This window comes from Prenolepis imparis, unplaced genomic scaffold (genome assembly GCF_030444845.1).
Source record: "Prenolepis imparis isolate NDT839.2.m4 unplaced genomic scaffold, iyPreImpa1.0 SCAF_659, whole genome shotgun sequence".
In the NCBI taxonomy this organism is placed as follows: Eukaryota; Metazoa; Arthropoda; class Insecta; order Hymenoptera; family Formicidae; genus Prenolepis; species Prenolepis imparis.
This window is the reverse complement of record NW_028141817.1, coordinates 1-14,680: the sequence shown is the minus strand read 5'-3', so window position 1 is coordinate 14,680 and position 14,680 is coordinate 1. Positions and strand designations below refer to the sequence as shown.

Here is a 14,680-nt window from a genome sequence, read left to right as displayed (position 1 = left end):
TCTCGCTGTTATCACGGGAAATCCTGAGTGATTTTTGGAGATGGATGAAATCACGGATCTCGCCGTTATCACGGGAAATCCTGAGTGATTTTTCGGGATGAAAGAGAGAGGGAGAAGAAGGTTTAGGGTTGGATATGATAGCACTTGCGCAAAAGGAGATAAAGAAGATGGCTTTATCTTAAATCCAAGAATTATTTTGATACGGGGTGAAAATTGTACTTTATCTTTTTCCCTTGTTATATACATATATGTGTGTCTTGACTTACTGTTAGTAGAGTGCGTTGTTAATAATTGCTGCAGGGTTCTAGTCTGGTTGTGTGGTCTTCCGGACTTCCACTATGTCTTTTTTTCTTCACTTGCTCTAACGAACGTCGAAATTTGAGTTGAAAGCGGATTTCGAAATTGAAAGTATAAAAGTCCGAAGAGTCTAGATACGATCTCGGATAGCTTATACACGGCAAACTGCGCTCGAAAGTTCGGACTAAAAATCTAATCTCTCGAGGGATATCGCGGGTATATAAACCTTCTTGCTCCTCCTTCCCGTTAGTTTGTTAACATTTTCTGACGAATAGGAAATTTTTCAATGACGCCGTTTCAGTCCCGGAGGCGTCTCTTGACTTTAAAAGTTTATCGGGATTGGTCAGGGCTTTTGTTTAGGGCCCTAGGTTTTGACCAATGGAGAATTTGTTGAGGTTTATATTTTTATTATCCTCTCGAGATTATCTCGGTGATCTGTCAGGCGGCATTTGTTTGGATTCGGTTATCGTTGTTAGTCTGGTAAAATTTTATTCGTTTTCAAGTGGAAGTTTTCTTCTAAATTTTTATTGATTTTCAAGTGGAGATTTCCTTCTAAAAAGTTTTTATTACGTTGTAAGTAAAATTTTCCTTTAAAAGAAAGATTTTTATTGCTTTTCAAGCGCGAGTTGTCACTAGTCAAAGCGAGAATTTCAGACACCGCGAGTTACATCTGGTATGTATCTCTCCTTTTCTTATTTTTATTTTTACGATTAACCGTCTCCGGTCAGCTGCTTCGCCTGCCAGATCATAGTCTTATTCCCACGCCTGTGATTTTTCAATCATCGCCTTGCATTCTTTGAAAGAAAAGAATCGTGGAGTCCACAGGACGTAACACTGATATAATGTAAAATAAAAGTTTTAAGTTTTTATTTATAAGCTGTTTATATTCATGAATTGCTATAGATGGGGAAAGTCCCCAATAAGCACAAGTACGTCCTATGTACATACAACGGATGTCCATGCTGGATCCATTTTAACTGCAACGGACGTACAAAGGATATCCACTGTACGTCCGTTTGCAACTGGGCAGGACATCCATAAGACGTCCATTATTGGACATTTGTGGACAAATAATGGATCTTAAATGGATAAAATAAGAATGTAATGGGTGAATTTTGGACCTTTAATGGATCAATTATGTACCTAATGGATAAATTTTGGACTTTTTATGGACGAATTATGGATGTTAAAGGGATAAATTATGAATCTACTGGACGAATTTATGGACCTTTTATGGATAAATTATGGATCTGAAATGGATAAATAGTAAATCTAATGGACAAATTTTGGACCTTTTACGGACGAAATTCAAACATTCACTGGACATATTTTGGCTCATTATATATATGTATAATTTATAATTAATTAGGTAATAATTAATAACAATTTTGTAGAAAACATTTTTATTTTATATGTATATATAATATATATAATTATATATATATATATATATATATTATCACAGTACATAATTATCACTGCAGTATTTATTATATTGCACTACATATTTATTACTACGATTAATTACGAATTTCTCAGGTACGTTGCTGCTAATGGAGGTTTTTTAATTGCTGAGCTTCAGAATCCAGCTGATTTTTAACATTTGATGCAGTTTCTGCACCATTTCTCCCACAGTAACTTGTGTGTATAATTAAAGATTATTTTGTTCCATATCATCAATATTATTCTCTCCACGTTTTTTATTATTATTGCTGCGTTCTTTGGCTCTTCTTAGCCATTTTTGAACTGCTTCTTCACACTCTTTGTTTGTAGAATTCGGGATGCTTCTTTGAACAGAACCTGTAATATAAAAACAAGATAAAAATATTTAAAAAATTGTAAATAGATTGTACATTTATCTAAAATAATATGCACTTTGTTAAAGATATTTTATATTTATTTCTTTACATCTATTTATTATATTATTTATTATATATTTTTTATATTTATTACATATTATATATTTTTGTTTTATTTTATATTTTATTTTTATATTTAATATTTATTTCTCGATTCTTTATTTTATGTATAATTATACCAATGTTTTGATCAATTCTTCGTATAATATTTATTTTATAATTGTAATTAATTCAAATTTAATTATTAAATAAGTTAAATAAAAATTGTTAAATAAGTTACATAAAAATAAAAGCCTGATATTTTTAAAAATATTAAGATTGAAAAAATGCAAATTTTTTAAAAGTTTTTTTAAATATAATTAAATATACATAAATATACGTAATTATATATAATTAAATTAAATATATACATATATATATACTATTAACTCTCTAATGAATCATTTATTATATTAAAAACCAAATAAAAGTGACCAATCGAAAAAAATCTATTACAAGTGATTTGATAATCTACGAAGGAAGAATATGAATAAGAACGTAAAGTAAAAGATAATCTAAAAAGTTATTTACCAATTATCAAATCCGCTAATTCAAGAGTCCTAGAGGCAACGTATCAGTGTACTCTTGAAGTAGAATAATCTGTATCAGTAACCTTCACCAGTGGATCTTGCGTAACCTTCACCTCTTCCAGAGCTATATAAAATAAAAAATGTTTTAATTTATAGATTTAAGAGCATTTATTCTAAAGAAGATATAAAATAAGAATGAGTTTAAATATTCTATGGAGATTTAGAGTTAATGCGCTAAGTCAAACACATATAATTAAGGCTACGATTAAAGCTATATGGTACACTACGATACAAATGCTTCAAAACATCATTCTATTTTTCTTCTCTATTCCAGGAAAATAAAGATAGAATGTTTTAAAGAATTTGTAGCGTAGCTTATTTGACCGCAGCTTAACAGAGAATTATAGTACATACAATATGTAAAAATCTTAAAATGTGTATTATGCATGGGATATTGTTAACTTTGTTAGTTTATTAAAAAGTTAATTTATTAAAAATATCATCTAAAACTATAAATTAATTTTAAAGCTGTAGCAATAATATATCTATATCTTTTATGAACATATAGTTTATATTCTAGCTATTTTCGAACAAATTCTCAATATCGACCACATTTTCATAACAAAATATATTGATATATTTTATTTTTAAAAAAATTAATAATTGTGATAAGTAAATAAATTAATATATAACGCTTATATATGTTCTATTCTCGCCTAATAATAAAAAAAATGTATCGTTATATAAATGAAATGACTTTTTAGGTTATGAAAATAATATCTGCTAAATTTATATATATTAAATACATATAAAACTATATATATACTTACATTGTCAATTCTCCGTATCCGTATTTTGCAGTTGAGACTGAGTAGCCCAGAAATGGGCTGTTTTATATAAATATTGAGATCACTCGAACGAGAGAACACACGTGTCTTGAGACTTCCAAGGAGAGTCGCCGGTACACGAGTAGGCTCGTGCGCGCTGCTTATCGCTGCACGAACCCGCCAAATCAGATCACGTGATCGCGCTTGACCAATCCGCGTGACTCGTACATAGCAGTCTTTTTTTTTTTATCGCGTGATATATGCGTAATACCATGGCCCAAGTGTGTGGTACTACGCATGTATGGCGCCATAAAAAAATTTTAATTGCTATACACGATCTTACGTGACGGAAAAATAACAAGTAATGCTATGCTTTACATAAAACTCTTTTTTGATGACAAAAAAAATGAATAATGATAAGTCCAAAATAAGTCCATGTACAAACGTCCAATGGATGTACAGTATATATTCATAAATTGTATATAATTATATAAAAGGGACGCCCAATGGATATCCAATGGACGTCCGTTTATACAGCCAATATATATCTTTGTATGGATGTACATTGGACGACCTTATTATGTCCACGGACGTATGGTAGTAAAATGGACGTAAAACGAATGTCCATAAGATGTACGGTGCTATTTGGGTCGATTGTAAGCGACTTCGGAACTCTTTGATATATGATAGGTCTTCTCGCGCTCGCTCTTCGTTGACGGTCTCGCTCTTGCTTTCGCAGGAAGACGCGATTTTCGAATCAGTTTATCTTTCTGAGCTGTTCTAGCACGTCGAGAAGATAAACATCTTATGAAATAAAAACTATAACTTTTATTTTACATTTTATTGGTTCGAAAATAATTTTAATGAATTGATGAGATTTTTCTAATTAGAATAACACCAAACATGACATAAATTGGATGAATTTTATTAAAAATGTAATTAAAATTTTAATTACTAACTAATGAAAAATTATCCGATTTATGTCGTGTTTGGTGTCATTTTAATCGCTAAAATTTTATTAATCCATTAAAATTATTTTCAAACCGATAAAATTCAAATTAAAAGTTTTAGTTTTTATGTATAAGATGTTTTCAATCGTGATTATTGTAGATAAGGAAAGATTCCCGATGTCGAAGCGAGAGCGAGAACGAATAAAGAACAAGCGAGATGACGTATCATCAAAGAGTTCCGTAATCTCTCTCGCGAGGTTCCCTTTAAATATAATCTTTCATATCATATGTCATGTTACTATGGAAAATAAAATTTTTGTATTTCACATTTTATCGAGTTGAAAATAATTTTAATGGATTATTGAGATTTTTGCGATTAAAATGACACCAAACACGCCAAAAATCGGTAATTTTTAATTTTATATATGTAATCAAAATTTTAATCACTTATTTAATTAAAAATTATCGATTTATGTCATGTTTGGTGTTATTTTAATCGCAAAAACCTCATTAATTCATTAAAATAATTTTCAACTCGATAAAATGCGAAATACAAAAATTGTATTTTCTATAGTAACATGACATATGATATGAAAGATTATATTTAAAGGGAACCTCGCGAGAGAGACTTCGGAACTCTTTGATGATACATCATCTCGCTTGTTCTTTATTCGTTTTCGCTCTCGCTTCGACGACATCGGGAATCTTTCCTTATCTACAATAATCACGATTGTAAACATCTTATAAATAAAAACTAAAACTTTTAATTTGCAATAAGAATTACTATTAAGGCTCTTCCGTATTAAAATACAAATATAAGTGATAAGCCTTAAGAGCCGAACGCGGATGTTGATGCGTATTCCAACGAAAATTTAATTTTTCGCTGGAATTAAATTAATTGTGCACAGGGCACGAAATTTACTACTTGGTATACTGCCAAGTCTTGTAAAAATCTCATACTTGAGATTTTTTATACATCCCCTCTAGCCCCCCTAAAGAATTAGATGCGAGAGAAAAATATAGATCCGAAAGTCGCTGAATCGGGAGAGAGAGAGAGGGAGAGAGAGAGAGAGAGAGGGAGGGAGGGAGAGAGAGAGGGAGAGAGAGGGGGAGAGAGAGAGAGAGAATTTTTTCCAAAATCACTTTTAAATGACGTCATCATGATGTCATTATGAGTTTTATGTTCTACCTGGGATATGTATTAATATTTTGTATAAAAAAGTACATGTGTTCGTAAGAAGTGGAAGAAAAAATGAAAAGTTCTTTTACTCTACTTTTGATGTAAACGATGCAATCAATACATTTTTTAAAATACACATAAAGAAATGACTCAATTATCTAAAGTTTATTCAAACTGTTTACTTTTTGTGATATTAAATAATTAACTTATATAATACATGTGATCGATCCAATGCTACGTGCCAGTGTCGAGCCGACACTGGTTTCCGACATTGACTTGACATTTAAAAAAAAATATTTGTATATCCATTTCGAAATTTTATTACTTTTTTTAAACTGAATTTGTTTCTTAAGATAATTTTTGAAAAATTATATTTGTGCTGGTTATGACATATGCAGATATAACACTTATATTAAATTAAAAAGTAGTCTACCACGTAAGGCAGTTGGCTCACGATCCAGAGGTCCCGAGTTCGGAGTCCCACCAAGGTAAGTGTGTTTTTCAAATACGAGAAAACATTTAATCCATTATAAAACGCCTAATTTTCAGATAGAATCATTATATAAGTTGCATGTAGTTAAAAACAAGTTAAAAAATTTCGAAATGGATATATGAATATATCTTTTTTGGCCCAAGCCAAAATTTGTACGCCCATATTGGCCCAAGTTTGGAAAGCAATAAGGGCCCTAGATAAAAGAGCGTGACATCTCGAGATTGGGCCAAGATGGGCGTCCTAACTCGCGCCTCAAATAAAGTTAGGAAACCTTTATAGGGCCCGGTTATAGCCTATATAAAATTTCCACACGGGATATGAAATCAAAAATAAGTCATCAAAACGTTGCTAAAAATGTATTAAATGAGATCATTATGATTTTTTCAAAATGACATTTTAGTGACGTCATAATGACGTCATTATGAGTTTTATGTTCTACCTGGGTTATAATTTATTTTATAGTTCGAATTATTATCTGAACTTTGTATGCAAATAAGTTTTTATATACTTGATAAAAAATTCTCCTGGTATGGTGGAGCGAACTGTTAAATTACCTTTACGCAGAACGTAATATATGTTTATTAGACAATTTCAACTCTAAATAACTTCAATAACACGCTCTTAATGTATGAACCTCGAGTCATGAAATAACACACCCTATATATTATATATATGCGAATTTATAATAGCGATAAGTAGGAAAATAATAATAATAAATAATTACGGTTTCATCATAATTGTTTTAGAAAATTACTATGCGGTTTGTCATGATAAAGAAAGATTACACTTATTAGCAAAAATATGTGTTAGATATTTTTAGCGTGATATTCGAACTTATTTGACGTATCTATTATGAAATCTGTGCTGAAGGTTCTAATAACCTGGTATCAATGAAGGTATCAATGAAAGATTCACAAAAACAACAAATCAATTACAAATGGACACCTGTTTGGATAAAAATAATTACATTAATGTACATTCATCTGGCCGGCATCTACGGATTATATTTGGCTTTCTTCTACGCTAAACTTTGGACAATTATTTGGTGTAGATATTTCTTATCTCTATTATTATTATTATTATTATTTAAATATATATATATATTTTTTTTTTATCTAATTATTATTATTTATATATATTTTTTATCTGATTTGAGTTATATACATTTATTTTTATTGACTTTATTACCAAAAGTCCTGATGTCCTGATGTAACTTTAATATAATATACAGGGTGTTTCAGGACGAATGGTCAACATTCTAGAACATAATTGTATACATTATTTTAAGCAAAAAAGTTTATATAACAAGATTATATAATATACATGTGGCCCTATTCTGTACGGTTATAAAAATACAATGTATTTAGTTTTAAGAACGAATACATTCATTAACTTATTAGAACCAAATTCAATGAAACAATTACATGAAATTTTAAGCTTATGATATATTTGAATAATTGATATTAATAAATAAACAATAATTTCAGTTAATTAATAATTTTAGCATGAATAAATTTTAATTACATCAGAAACTAAAAAGTTTAAACTAACACAGAACTTATCAAACGTGACCTAAATTTAATATAATTGTTTCATAGCATTTGGTTATACTTACAATAAGTTAAGAAATGTATTCATTCTTAAAATTAAGTTGCATTTTTATAACCATCCAGAATAGAACACATATTTATACAAACTTTTTTGCTTAAAATAATATGTTCAATCATGTCCCCAGCTAGAAATGATTGATCGAATCGACGTCGATTCAAGCACCATTTCTCACTGGGTGCTAGAATACTGACCATTCCTCCTGAAACACCCTATATAATATATTCAAGAGAATTATGTAGCGAAAAAATTACTATTAAAATTATTTATAATATATAATTTTTTGAATCATTAAAATTACATTAACTTATCGGCTTATGTTGTTATCGTTCTTTATAATTTCAGCCTTCGCCTTTTATGTCGCCGCGATGGTAGGCACCGTAGCTGGCGGTCATAGGCTATGGACCCATCGAACTTATAAAGCAAAATGGCCGATGAAATTAATTCTGACAATCTTCCAGACCGCTGCTTTCCAAGTAAGTACGATTCTAATTTTTCTTTTTGTCCTTTTCTTCTCTTGTCACGGTTATATTCATTTTTTTCTACACTTTTATGTTTCAGGGTCCTATTTATGCGTGGGCCAGAGATCACAGAGTGCATCATAAATTTACGGACACCGATGCAGATCCGTACAATGCGCGCAGAGGATTCTTCTTCTCACACATTGGCTGGCTATTGATTGCCAAACATCCGGATGTCCTTAAAAAGGGTGCTACAATCAATTGCAAGGATCTCGAACAAGATTGCTTCGTCGTCTTTCAGAAGAAGTATGTCGATCGAAACTTTTTGCGAAAATAAGAGCTATTGTTATCTGTTAATGTTTTATTAATCGATTTCTCTTTATTCTCTTTATTCAGGTATTACGCATTTTTGGTACCCCTCTGCTTTATTTTGCCAACATTGATTCCTTATTGGGTGTGGAATGAAACTCTGTCGAACGCATGGCATCTCATCAGCTTTTCGCTCTGCTTAAATCTTAACATGACCTTTTCGGTGAATTCCGTTGCTCATATTTGGGGAACGAAACCATACGATGGGTACGCATTTATTTTGTTAAAAAAAAAAACCGCGAATAAAATTTACGTCAATTGTTTATGATCATCTATGGTCTTGTAGATATTGTGTGTACTCCTGTTTATAAATATTTACATGTTTATTATATAGTTCAATATCGCCCGTCCAGAATCCTGGAATTTCTTTCGTGACCTTGGGCGAGGGCTGGCACAATTATCATCATACTTTCCCTTGGGATTACAAAGCCGCGGAGCTGGGACCTTACACTCTGAATTTTTGTACATTTTTTATCGACCTTTTTGCCTATCTAGGTTTGGCTTATGACTTGAAAACCGTACACGTTGACGTAGTCAAGAAACGTATTATTCAGAACAATATGCGATTAATGAAATTCGGTCAGTCCAATTTTTCTGATACGATCCCAACAGGGAATTCAGATATTGAATTGATAGTTAAAAAATCGGACAAACAAATGTCCAAATAAAAGGAAATTGCTCATTTATTATATTATTTAGACTGGTTTATACATGTTTATCGTTATATATTATTTCTTTCATGTAGTGAGGTTAACTGAAACACGTATGGTTTTGGAATTAATAAAGTTTCTTGTATTTTAAGACGAATGTTTATTGTTCGTGCTTTTACCCGCGCCAGCTCTCAATAGCCGGTTTTTTGTTTTTATTTTTTAAAACATTTATTTTTGTGTGTTTCATAAATGATAATTTTACTACGCTCATTTTTAATTTATAAATAAAATCTGTATTATGACTTTATTTTTTCAATCTAAATCTCTAAATATCAGCATTTGCATAACTGAATAAAGGTTAAATAGTTGCATATAACGCAACAATAGACACAATAATCGATCAATAGACTTCACTTCCTTCGTCACCTCCCCCACCCCCCTTTCTCACACTCTTTGTCGTCTCTAACAACTCTTTCCACTTTATCATGATTAAACTTTTTTTTATTAAACTTTTTTAGTAATATATTGTATTAATCGAAGATCTATTATAAAAATATTTATCAAGCGACGCGGTATAGCGGCGTGTCGCCAAGTATATAAAATGAGACTAACGTCAGAGGTATCGCGCCGCTACCAAGTATCTTATCCGGAATTTTTCTGTTAAATGATTTTTCTGTCAAAATATTTTTAGAACTAAAGTCTTAATCGAAAAACTAACGGCACTTTACTTATATAATGTGAATATAAGCTTTCGATTGCGACCAATTTGAAAATGATTGGTGCGATCAATCCCGAGAACTCGAAAATTTTTACCCAAAAACGCGAAATTTTTCACATTTTATTTTAAGACTTTCAGCTTTAAAAGTAAAGTTTTTTAAAGTGCAAATTTTGATTAGTCTGTTAATTAGTTTCATTATATTACATTCTAATCTATCCTTAGTTTTAAGGTGAAAATTGAATCAGCGAATGTATGTATGTCAATATGATAATTTTTATTTATAAGAAAAAATTTTTCAAACTTTTTCCTTTTATAGAATTTCAAAATTTATTTTAAAATTATTTAAGTAAATTTTAATTATTTAATTAACAATAACGTTTTAATAAATGTATCTAATTAACATAATCTTTTCAAAATCTTGCATTATAATAATTTATTTTTAATTGCATATTAATATTTTATAAGATTTATTATTCTATATTTATAAATTAAATTTTTATTGCGATGTTAATATTGCATTTTTAACTTTGTGATTTCTAGAAAACACTGTAAAATCTTCATAAAAAAGTTTAAAAATTAATAAATATAATAATTACATAATATAATAATTAATAATTAATTTTAATCATATAATAAATTTGATATTTATATATAATTATTATAACTTTATTATATTTATACTTCGAAAAATACATTTTATAATAAAATATAAATACTATTGATTGGAGAACTTCTTCAGAAGTACAGCGGTATCATCTGGATATTGGTTTGCTAGATTCTCATTTGGTACATAATAAGTACCTCTGAATCTAGAAAAGTATTGTCCTATTTCTATAATACTGATCGGTTTTGGTGAACATTTCCTTATACAAGCTAAAAAAGAATATAGCTTACATTTTGAAGAAAAAAGTCATATAAAACATATGTGATTTATAAAAATGCCACAAATATTCACCTTGTCGCACATAACATAATCTATTATTCTCAGCAAGAATTATGTAATGCGGTTGAATTGAATTATCTCGATGGCCTTTACAACTGTGACAAGTGTAATAATATTCGTCCATATTACAATCGTTACAATTGTAAAAATATTCATGCAAATATGAAAACCTAAAATTTCTGTTGAATGAATATCTGCAGAGATTCACATTTAAAATACCATCCTATTATTACGCCATCTTGTTGATGTCTTTCTCGAGCAAAATAATATATGCATGTTACAATCATTCCAACTGCAAACTTAATTTTTCTTTTCCTTCTTTTTGATTGTTTTCTTTTGTCAGATCTAATCTGTGCGTGTGTGGAAAATAAAATATAATAGAAGTTAATTATAATTAAAATAGTTTCTTTTCATATTATTATATAATATTAAAATACATTTTACGGTAATGTGTAATAAATTACCTGTATTCTCCTTGTAATATTTCTGTATTCAGTTGTAATATCCATATACTTAACTCCTTTCGTTAAACATTGGTTTAGAAGATTAGCAATGAAATTGACATTCCACTTGCCATGTATATTATGATTTTCCAGTTCTGTTTGGAAAAAAGTGACCATGCAATGTGTTGATTTTATCTAAAAAAAAAAAGTTTTGAGAACAAAATTTTAGTTACAGACAAGAAGGTTTATTAGTTTAACTTTATTAGTTTAACTTTATTAGTTTAACTCATTGCTTATAGAATATATTGACTTATTAACTTGACGTATTATTTACAAGACCTGTAATATATGCTTGTTATCTTCTAATTTATATATGTATATATCCGTCATCGCATGTGTATTGGAACCGCTATATGGTTTTTTGACAATGTTTGACGGATAAAGAAGAAGATGTTCTTTGTTCATATGTAAACATACTGTATATTTGGAATTTGTATTACTGAAATATAATGAAAAATTAAAAAATAATATATAAAATATAAAAAATATACATTTATGTACATACATACATCATACATATAGGTATAATAAGTGTTAATTGTAATCGATCCACGATTACTCTAACATTTGCAATAAACTGTTTAAAAATATTGTTTGTAAATCTGTCAATTGAGGAACTAATTTCGCTTTTAAAATTTAGCAAAGTTAATAAAAAATTAAGAATAAAGAATTTTTTATATAAAAAGTAAACAATTACCTAACGTTTTTCTTTAATTTTAATTCTTTTTAAATAGATTACATTTATAATTTAGCATATAAAGTTAATTTGTTATTTTGTATGTGTTATCAGAGTTATCAATAAATTAATAATATTTATCAATAAAATGTAATTTATAAAATAAAATTATTTATTAAAAAATGTGCTAAATCTTTTTGAAAAAAATTAATACAATCGATTAGTAATCACTGATCACATTCTTATACAAACCTAATATTGCCTTAGAAATGTGATATTGTACATTTTCTTTAATTCATACGCATATGTACGTTCAATTCCTTATAATATTTTTTATACAAATAAATATAATTTATTATTTGAAATTAATAGATAAACGGGCTAATAAGAGCCGAGCGCGGATAGAAGCGCGACAAAAAAAGAAACGAACTTAGAGTTACAAAGTTAATTTATTCAAACGTTTCTGTCCCTGATTCGGGCCATCCTCAGTAAACTGTACAAACATAAAATAAAAATAAAAGGTAAAAAATACAAAATTGAAAAAATGGCAAAAATTATTTAACAAAAACCGGTGAGGCGATGGTAAACAGAAATTTAGTATAATTATAATAAAAAGGAGGACCAACATGAGATAAAGAATAATTAAAATTAAAGATAGAAACAATACGTACATAAAAGAAAGAAAGAATGATTCATAAGAATCGTGCGGCAAAAAACGGCGAAGAGCCCCCCAGCCAATGTATAATCGCAACAGCGTCACCTCTCATCGTTACCAAACGGAAAGAGAACGTTTGTGAATGCATATTATTGCAAACCTGTGTTGATTAAAGAAAAGTTGATCGAGCTAACAAAGAAACACGAAAGAAAGAGGCAACTTATCGATGCTAGAAAACACAGAGGCCTACGAGAACGTAACATATAATCGCACTTGTTGAACGATACATCGCGACTGGTCTTTAAATGGAAAGATGAGATCGAGACAATAATATAAACACAGAAATGAGGTCAACCGAAAACAGATGATAAATGAGCGCACGCTTGGCTTTAGATATTATACATATTTTCTATCATCGGGAAATATATATGCTCTAAACACTCCGTGTCATTTTGTAAATTGATGCTATTTTTTTGTAATTTAATGTGAATCATTTCGGACACGAGTCTTTTCCCTAGAATCGGCTCCTCATCCAGGATCTCCACGCTGTTCCAATCAAACTCATGGTTTAGAAGTCTATGGTCTGTTATGACCGAGCGCTGCGTCGTGTTTCTATTGATGTAGTTGCGGTGTTCGCTTATTCTCGTTTTTAGGAAACGGCGCGTTTGACCGACATAAGAAGCGTCACAATTATTGCAGGAGATCTTGTATACAACGTTCGTGTGAAGGTCTTTCGGCAAGCTATCTTTATGCACTTTAATAAACTTGTTAAGCTTGTTGATACCGGTATATGATATTTTTGTATCCAAATCTCGAATTGCACGACTAAATACGTATACTATAGACAAACATTTGGCACCCCCATGGGCTCACCGCTGTCACCGATTATTGCTGATCTAACGTTACAGGACCTAGAAAGCAAAGCGCTTGCAAACTTGTCGGTTGCACTTCCTTTCTATGTTCGATATGTCGATGATGTCGCGTTGGCGGCCCCCTCCTCCATGCTCAAAGACATATTAAAGACCTTCAATTCTTTCCATCCGAGACTCCAGTTCACAATGGAGGAGGGCGTTGATAATCGACTTAACTACCTGGACGTCACTGTTGTTAACGATGGAAAGTTGGAATTCGATTGGTTCCATAAACCGACGTTCTCCGGGAGATATCTAAGTTTCGAATCACGACACGCTCTTTGCCAAAAAAGAGGCACAATTTTTTGTCTCACAGATAGAGTTTTCCTCCTGTCACATCCCAGGTTCCATAGAAAGAATTTCGAACTCGTTATAAATATTTTGCTCGATAACGGGTATCCATTGCAGTATATCTTTGATACAATTAACGAAAGATTGAAATTTCTGTTCGCGAAATTTAAGGAGAAAAATAATTCTTCTCTAAGTAAGAATGACACAAGCAAAAAAGAACAGCTTCCAACCACTTTCTTTAACATTCCGTATGTCCCTGGCATTTCCGAGCAATTTAGTCGTGCAATTCGAGATTTGGATACAAAAATATCATATACCGGTATCAACAAGCTTAACAAGTTTATTAAAGTGCATAAAGATAGCTAGTACTCTGCGTTGATACCACTGCTTGTATACAAGATCTCCTGCAATAATTGTGACGCTTCTTATGTCGGTCAAACGCGCCGTTTCCTAAAAACGAGAATAAGCGAACACCGCAACCACATCAATAGAAACACGACGCAGCGCTCGGTCATAACAGACCATAGACTTCTAAACCATGAGTTTGATTGGAATAGCGTGGAGATCCTGGATGAGGAGCCGATTCTAGGGAAAAGACTCGTGTCCGAAATGATTCACATTAAATTACAAAAAAAATAGCATCAATTTACAAAATGACACGGAGTGTTTAGAGCATATATATTTCCCGATGATAAGTACTCTGCGTTGATACCACTGCTT

General features: G+C 30.5%; 3 protein-coding genes and 1 long non-coding RNA gene across 5 annotated transcripts; 2 read left to right on the top strand and 2 right to left on the bottom strand.

Moving 5' to 3' along the window:
- Window positions 1-1,991: 1,991 nt before the first annotated feature.
- On the bottom strand, window positions 1,992-3,686 carry LOC145948756 (uncharacterized). The gene is made up of 3 exons (XR_014427461.1): window positions 3,556-3,686; window positions 2,727-2,849; window positions 1,992-2,097 (listed from the first exon to the last, which is right to left on the bottom strand). It is a non-coding gene; the product is annotated as an uncharacterized LOC145948756 (long non-coding RNA).
- Window positions 3,687-5,893: 2,207 nt separating this feature from the next.
- On the top strand, window positions 5,894-9,420 carry LOC145948757 (acyl-CoA Delta-9 desaturase-like). 2 transcript variants are annotated; one of them, XM_083058345.1, is made up of 5 exons: window positions 5,894-6,170; window positions 8,129-8,259; window positions 8,345-8,550; window positions 8,641-8,820; window positions 8,948-9,420. In XM_083058345.1, the coding sequence occupies exons 2-5, from the start codon at window positions 8,152-8,154 to the stop codon at window positions 9,279-9,281; spliced, it is 828 nt and encodes a 275-aa protein (XP_082914471.1). In that variant the 5' UTR covers window positions 5,894-6,170; window positions 8,129-8,151; the 3' UTR covers window positions 9,282-9,420. The 2 variants fall into 2 exon arrangements, with proteins under 2 accessions (XP_082914471.1, XP_082914470.1); XM_083058344.1 differs by lacking the exon at window positions 5,894-6,170 and adding an exon at window positions 7,048-7,222.
- A 3,727-nt stretch (window positions 9,421-13,147) lies between these two features.
- On the bottom strand, window positions 13,148-13,623 carry LOC145948759 (uncharacterized). The gene is made up of 2 exons (XM_083058347.1): window positions 13,609-13,623; window positions 13,148-13,531 (listed from the first exon to the last, which is right to left on the bottom strand). Exons 1-2 carry the CDS (start codon window positions 13,621-13,623, stop codon window positions 13,148-13,150), a joined length of 399 nt encoding a protein of 132 aa, XP_082914473.1.
- LOC145948758 (uncharacterized) lies at window positions 13,622-14,326 on the top strand. The gene has a single exon (XM_083058346.1). The coding sequence runs from the start codon at window positions 13,622-13,624 to the stop codon at window positions 14,324-14,326; it is 705 nt and encodes a 234-aa protein (XP_082914472.1).
- The last annotated feature ends 354 nt before the right edge of the window (window positions 14,327-14,680 follow it).

Coding starts and splice junctions, on each gene's coding strand:
- LOC145948758 (XM_083058346.1), top strand. CDS start 13,622: ATGGGCTCACCGCTGTCACCGATTATTGCTGATCTAACGTTACAGGAC.
- LOC145948757 (XM_083058344.1), top strand. CDS start 7,066: ATGAAGGTATCAATGAAAGATTCACAAAAACAACAAATCAATTACAAA. Junction 8,260..8,344: donor TCCAGACCGCTGCTTTCCAA/GTAAGTACGATT, acceptor TTTATGTTTCAG/GGTCCTATTTATGCGTGGGC. Junction 8,551..8,640: donor TTCGTCGTCTTTCAGAAGAA/GTATGTCGATCG, acceptor CTCTTTATTCAG/GTATTACGCATTTTTGGTAC.